At 45.7% G+C, this 7,533-nt stretch overlaps 1 protein-coding gene across 2 annotated transcripts in view; it reads left to right on the plus strand.

Moving 5' to 3' along the window:
* The first annotated feature begins 6 nt into the window (after nucleotides 1-6).
* ATP6V1E2 (ATPase H+ transporting V1 subunit E2) overlaps nucleotides 7-7,533 on the plus strand; it is a 21,679-nt gene continuing 14,152 nt past the window's right edge. The window contains exon 1 of one of the 2 annotated variants that reach the window (XM_040453842.1): nucleotides 7-2,124. In XM_040453842.1, coding sequence (XP_040309776.1) covers nucleotides 2,034-2,124 — 91 coding nt within the window. In that variant the 5' untranslated portion in view covers nucleotides 7-2,033. The remainder of the gene's footprint in view (nucleotides 2,125-7,533) is intronic. The other variant, XM_040453844.1, reaches the window with a different exon arrangement.

Genomic DNA, 7,533 nt, shown 5'->3' on the forward strand with positions numbered 1-7,533 from the left:
CCCCCCCCCCCCCCGCCCCAGTAACAACGCAGGCTGTTCACAGCACGAACTTGAATCATTTACTTTGAAACTGGTGCCTAAAGGAGTCACACCATCTTGAACCTCTGAAGCAACCCTCCAACAGCCAGAAAAAGGAGACCCTGTGGGGTCTGGATGCAAATGTACCCCTGCGTCCTCTGGAGGCAGCATTCTCTGAGGTCGCCTTGCAGTCCGGAGTGTCCTTCGAAGTGGTGGATTGTGATCCCTGAGGATACCCTTGCTCTAAGACTTGGCCTGTGATCCAGGGGGCAACCTCTGACCCCTGCCTGGGCAGAGCTTGGAAATATTGTCTGTCCGGGTCCTGTTCACTGACCTACAGTGCTGCTTTGACCATTAGGCACTGGAGGAGAGGGCAGGGGAGAGTGCCAGGGAACCACAACCTCCCATCCCCTGCTGAATGTGAGAAATGGCTTTCTTTCATTGATTCACAAGATTGGAAAATGCTATGTTGAAAAGCTGTGCAGAGGTCAACTGGACCATCTCCCTTAGCTCTCTTGAGGTTGTAGATGAGCAAACAGACCTAGAGAGGCAAAGTGGTTATCCCAAAGTCTTCCAGCTAATTCCAGCATTCAAAGACCTGGAGCGTACTTTGGAGAATGTCCCCATGCCTCACTTCCCAGGACTCAACTCTCAAACCCCAAATCTGATTTCCACTGTCCCAGAAAGACTTCCTGGATTATTGGAAGGTCTTTGTGAAGTCACACTGAACATCTCACCAGACCCCTCCACATTTGGGTCTAAGTGTGGGTGTTGGCATTGCCCCACTACTTTAGATTATGCAGTGAATCTGGAAGATAGTTTTTGTATTCTGAATGACAGGTTAAGGAAGGCAGGACAGGGCCTTGAAATCAGGTCTTGGTTCAAGGCCAGTGTCTGCCACTTCCTGTGAGAGGGGAAGAAAGGAGGATTTGCCCCCTTTGCCTACAGGACCATTTCTTCAGGCAGCATTCGTAGAAACTAATGTTCTAAAAGGAAGGTCTATCAGAAGAGGTTAAGAAGCTACCAGAGTACCTCCAGCAGGGAGAGTGCATTTGGTCGCAGCTCTGATACTTGTTAGTGGTGTTACCATGAACATGTGACTTCTCTTCTCCCAGCCTCAGCTTTCTCATCTATAAATGTGAACTCATCTGTGGAATCAGGTCTCACCCTTGAGAACTCTGGAGGCTTTCAGAATGTGTCTGGAGAGATCCTGGTAAAAAGTTTGGGACAAGGAGAGAAGCAGTTGCTGGAGACAACAGGAAGGCCTTTATGAGGGATGACAAGGTCTGTCCTGGGACTGGAGGATAAACGCTTCCCTGAGGCTTCCCCCATTCAGGACTCCAGCCTCTCGGTTCTTATAATACTTCTCAGAGGGGGCAGATATTCACTAAGGATCCAAGAAACTGGAGGATCAGCTCCGGAACCTTGAAGGATAGCGGGAACCCAGGTTCTGGATGCTCTGGGAGAAGCTCTGGGAATGTCAGAGCACCCCAAGTAGGGAGCTGATGTTGGATGAATCATGCAGTGGTGACTTCATTGGCAATGGTGACCTCATCCCTTTGGCCCATAGAAGAACCCAGACTGACTGCCAGGAATACTTAGAGTTCTGGTCTGATTCCACCAGTGCGTATGTGGACGGGTGGGGGCATTATCCTGGATCCCCAGGTCAGCATGTGGATGAACTGACGGGTTAGCCGGCAGGACCAAATAGATGTCAACAGAAAGCTTACTTTCCAACAAGCAAAGAAGATAATACAGTGGTAAAAACAACAACAACAACAACAAAAGCCAGCTTTCACATTTCAGGGATTGCAGGGACAGGAAGCAACTTTGTTTCTAAGCATCCGCAGACTCTGCTGGCTATTCTCCCTTTGAAACTGCTAATGTCGAAACACACAGGTCTGTGTGTGAACAGTGAAATCTCTACTTAGCCTTCTCCTCGTTTCCCTCTACTTCCTCCTCTGCATTGATTCATCCTGTATTTCATTTAACAAGCATTTACTGAGGTCTACTAGATGCCAGGCTTTATTCCTGGACGCGGGACGAAGAGCTGGAAAGCCACAGTCTCTGGAGAGAGAGGAGGAAAACAAACAGATGAGCAAACAGGTAATTACCATATGATGTGGTCAGTGCTGTGCTGGAGGCTAAGAAGAGGCTTCTTGAAGTGCAGAGAAGGCTGTTGGGTCTGGGTGTGCTGAGGAAGGATTCGAAGAAGGGTATCACTGGCTTGGGTTTAAGGGGCTAATAGGAGTAAGTTGAGAAAGGCTGGGAAATACAGCCCTGCACCAGGATAGGAGGAAACAGTACCCAACTTTTGGGGATTGGTGAGCCATCTAGGGTGAACAGGGTACAGGATTAGTGGTGCAGGGGAACTGGTTTGTATTAAATTGGGAACTTAATTGAGAATTTGCAGAGCTGTGTATTGTGCTCAGGTGCTATCCGTGTACTTGGAACTCATTTATATGAGCACATGAGATAAAATTTGTAAAGAGTATCTACTGGGTTGTCTTTCCAGAACAGCACCATTTGCTTCTGCTAAATGTTCTTTCTGATTTATTCTCTGTGCTCATGTGGTTTAAATAGAAGCTGCCATCTTCTTACACATCCTGCCCCTGCGCCTTCCCCTGCCCCTGGTTGATTAGCCCTGGGTGGGTGCCTGATCCAACATAGGACAGTCAGAGCCATTCCTGAAAAGCTTGAATTTGGGATTCAAAATAGGAGTCTCCCTTGTTCTATGAACTAAACTAGAAGATGTGAGCCTGGAAGCTGTTGGCCATTCATGTTTCACATTCCAGCCATTCACAAAATATCCAATCCAAGAAAATAAAGCTAAAATGCAGAGAGAAACAAAAATGGAAATATAAACCCTCCCTTACCACCATCCCCTCCCCAGAAAGGCAGAGACAGTACAGGCTATTTGTGAATTCTGCTTCTCGTTATCCCTGAGACCCTGTTGTACTATTTTTCTTCAGTTGGTCACTTGAGTTAATGAGTTCCTCCTCCCCTTTTATCTAATGAGTATGGGGTCATTTTCTGTCACTGGTAATCAAAGGAATCCTGCCTGTTGTTGAAGTAGGCGATGTGTAGAGAAATGAAGAAATTTGCCCAAAGTCACACAGCTGGTAAGTGGCAGAGATGGATTTCAAAATGATCTGTCTTCAAAGCTCAGCCCTTTCCCATGTTCCACATGAGGGAGGCATCAAAAATTTTTCAGTAGGAAAATGTTTAGAGCTCTCTTTTGAGAAGATCACTCTGGCGGTGGTGTAGAAAATAAATTTGGAGGGGATGAGAGCAAAGGCAGAGACCATGAGAAGGAGAGAGATCATGAAGGTCTGAACCAAGCATCACTGTGAAAATAAAGAGGAGGCCGTGGGGACTGGGGATATGTAGATGACAGAATCCACTGGGCTTGGTTAACACAGCATCCAGAAGAATAGGATAATTCTGAGGCTTCTGTGTTGTTTCCATTGACGTTCTGCCTCTCTTTTACTTTATAATCTCCTGTTTTTACTTTTCTCTACCCTTTCTTTGGGCTTCTTGCTCACTTTTCAAACCTTTCCCATCTCCTCTTCCTAACAATGTGACCACCTGCCTAAACCAAGCTGAGAGTAGAACCCCAGAAGGACAGTAAGGCTTTAAAATATATTCATTTTTTTGGTCATTTTGTTTGTGTCCCTTCACATCTACCCAAGAAATGGAAAAAGGGATTCCAATAGATCATTTGGTATCACGGCTAGGATGCTTTTGGTTGCAAGAAATAGAAAAGTCAACCCAATTGGCTTCACTAGCAAAGGAAGTATATGGGCTTCCTTAGTCAAAACATTCAGAAGTTGCCTGAGCTTCAGGCATGGCTTGATCACAACTCTGGCTCTATTTTTTCTACACTTCTCTCAGGTTTTCTCTTCTCTTTGGGTCAATTTCCTATGTAGGTTGGCTTCCTTCCTGAAGGATAAGTGGCTGTACTGTCCAGGCATTACACCACACTGCCCAGGAGAGAGAGCTTCTCTTGACTCACTCATCACACAAATGACTCTTGGATTTCCTCTGAGCAGATCAGCTTAGTTCATCCCTGACAGCACGGTGGCCAGCAGGATATCAGATGGTTGTTACCTTACACCTGGGCTACTGCCCATCCCTGAAACCATTGCTGTGACAAAGGGTTGGGACTACCCTGATCTGGCCTATCAGGCCCCACCCGAAGCCCATGGAGGGAGTGTGCACTGGGGAGGCAACCAGCAATTCCATTCCATCAGGATTATTGCCCACCTGGGGCGCCTGGGTGGCTCAGTCGGTTAAGCGGCCGACTTCGGCTCAGGTCATGATTTCACGGTCCGTGAGTTTGAGCCCTGCGTCGGGCTCTGTGCTGACAGCTCAGAGCCTGGAGCCTGTTTCTGATTCTGTGTCTCCCTCTCTCTGACCCTCCCCCGTTCATGCTCTGTCTCTCTCTGTCTCAAAAATAAATAAACGTTAAAAAAAAAAAAAAAAGGATTATTGCACAACAAAGTTCCTCGGTCTCTCCAAGCTACGCTAGACATAAAGAACTTTAGGAAAAGCACAATTCAAGATAAGAGGGAAGCGAGAAGGTCCAAGTCAGATCTGTGATTTCTTCCAAATTTCAGTCAGTTGGTTTGTCAATGCATGAATCTATATGCTCACTCTGAATCCCTAATTCTTGGCTTATAGTAGGTACTCTTCTCCACCCTCTGAACCTCTTTCTTAGAATTATTGGCAAGGAGGTAGAATGGTTATCTTCCTTTTACCCAGGCCACTCTTATCTTCTGTTGTTCTTTTCCTCCATTGATGCCCAGTATCTTCAGATTGCAGCCTCTTCTCTCCCCAGGGCTCCCCTGCTTCCCAGACTCCACGTGGCCCACTTTATATCACCATCCCATCTGCCATACCCAATCCTCTTTTCCTTACCGTCGCTAAAACCTCCTGTCAGCACCCTTTTTCCTTAGGGCTCAGATATAATGTACCCTGCACAGTTTTTTCATTTTTTGTGTTTTGTTTTTGTTTTTGTTTTGAGCTAAGGTGTTAGTAATGGCTTAAACATTGCGCCATTTGGTCAATGGTTCTTAATGATCAGAACAATAAATAAATCCAATAGGATTGGCTCACTTCTTGTTATGGTTCTAGAATGTATCTAGATCCTTTTTTTCCCCAGTTCATTACATACCAGAAACTCAGAAGTATGCCCCACCCTCCGAGAATTTTGGCTCAAGAACCATTAATAATATTTTGCCATCTTCATTCCTGTCTTCTTCTGCAACCTGAGGTCAGGAGACCGGTCATTAGAACTGATAGTGTTACTACCAGTTGCTGAACTGTACAAAAGGCCACTTCTCTAGAGGTTGCTTGTATGGAATACGCATGTGATCTGGCAGTGGCCCCCTCTCATAAGCTCCAAAAGAGACTGGATCGTGGATCCCTTTTCCAGAAACAAAATGAGTGATTTTATTCCATGCTCCAGTACCGAGTGCCAGAAAGCCATCCAAGATTCGCTAATAGTTCCTCCATGGTGGATGTTTTGGCTGAGCATCACAACCACATTTTGAATTGGGGGAATCATCCACTTCATGAGTCTTGGTGGGAAGAAAAGCTCATTCCTTATAGAAGCTGAAAATCACAGACTCTTGCTTTCCTCGCCAGACTCAAGAGCGAGTGCAACTAGAGTTAAACACAGGGCACACTCTGTGTGGAGGTTGCAGCTTTAGCGGTGGGGACACAATTTAGTTCCTGACACAGGAAGTGGCACCTCCGGGTAGGCAGTAGCAGTGGTGGTTGTGGTATAATTGAATTCCTGGTGCAGAAGTGACAGTTGTACACACTGATTGTCTAGAATTTGGTGGCAGCAATGGCACCAGAAGTGGTTTTCTCATCAGAACAGTGTCTGAGGCACGTGTTGGGCGTAGTTCCTATAAAGACAATCTTGAGGGGTGGCTGGGTGGCTTCGTTGGTTGAGCGTTCAACTCTTGATTTCAGCTCAGGTCGTCATCTCTGGGTTGTGGAATCGAGCCCTGTGTTGGGCTCTGTGCTGAGCATGGAGCCTTCTTAAGATTCTCTCTCCCTCTCTGCCTGTCTCCCTGCTCACGCTCTTTCTCTGTCTCAAAAAAAAAAAAAAAAGACAGTATTAAACAGCTTCTCTGGCCCTTCCGCAATCCTGTGAGCTACCATGATCCTTTGAGCTTCCTTGTCTGTTTAGTCAGCCACAGACAGCTTCTGTTTCTTGAGAACCTAGCCTCTTGAGAAGGGGCTGGAAGAGCACATCGCTATATTGAATGTGCTTCCACGGAGGAAGTAGAGATTCCCACTTCTGCCATACCCAAGTAACTTCTCCAAGACTACGTTTTTGTCTTAGTCTATTCAGGCTGCTATACCAAAATTCCACAGCCTGGGTACATTATAAACAGCAGAAACTTATTTCTCATGGTTCTAGGCACTGGGAGTCTGGGATCAGGACACGAGCATGGTTAGGTGAGGGCCCTCTTCTGGGTTGCAGACTTCTTGTTGTACCCCCACATGGAGGAAGGAGCAAAGGAGCTCTGTTGGGCCTCTTTTATAAGAGCACGAATCCCACTCATCAGGGCTCTGCCCTCATAAATAATGGCTTCCTAAAGGCTCCACCTATTAATACCATCACATTAGGCATTAGAGGTGAGGGGGACACATTTGGCCTGTGATACATTCCTAATGCAAGCTACTCGAAAATTGCACAAAATATATGAAATCACGGTTTCAGATATCGGACAGCACTTACCACAGGACTGTGATTCCAGAAAGAAAGGAAGGAAGAAAGAAAAGAAAGGAAGAAAGAAAGAAAGAAAAAGAAACGAGGCAAGCTCTGTTGTCACCTTAAATTTTTTGCTGGAAGTACTTTCTGAATTGCAGCACAGGGAGGGGGAACCTAAGCAGACCATAGTGGTCTTGCTGAGTTGAGGAGTTAGCCGAGAAGACTTTTCAAGGCAGAGGATCGGAGAGGAAAGACTATAACAAGGACTCCAGCACTATCTTCATGAAAGTTGCTAACACTAAGTTGCACGTACATACAGTGAAACTCCTCAGTGTGAGCTAAACTGCCAGGGAGTATGGGCTGCTTTCCAGGACTCACACGAGGCTGGGACATGTTTAACTTTCAACCAGCCAAAGTGAAGAGACCTTGTTGAATGTCCAGAAAATTCAGTAGAAACTCCAGGAAAGTTACACATTAGTAGAAGGGCTAAATTAGCCCCAGAGTAAAAGTACCTCTAGATGTCCCCTCAACAAAATTTATAAGCAAGTCTCATAAAAAATAAGTTCATCCGTGATGACCAAGACTGCCAGCCAAAACAAATTTCATGATTTGTTTAAAGGACAATGACAAAATACAGACATTCAGCAACATAAGATTCAGAATGTCAAGAATGACCAAATATGCAAAAGGGTAGGGAAATGTAATCAGGAGAAAAATCAGTCAATAGAAACAAACCCAGAAATGACAGATAATAAAATTAGCAGATGAAGACTTAAAAAGGAATA

Source organism: Herpailurus yagouaroundi, unplaced genomic scaffold (genome assembly GCF_014898765.1).
Source record: "Herpailurus yagouaroundi ecotype Mexico unplaced genomic scaffold, PumYag 210, whole genome shotgun sequence".
NCBI lineage: Eukaryota > Metazoa > Chordata > Mammalia > Carnivora > Felidae > Herpailurus > Herpailurus yagouaroundi.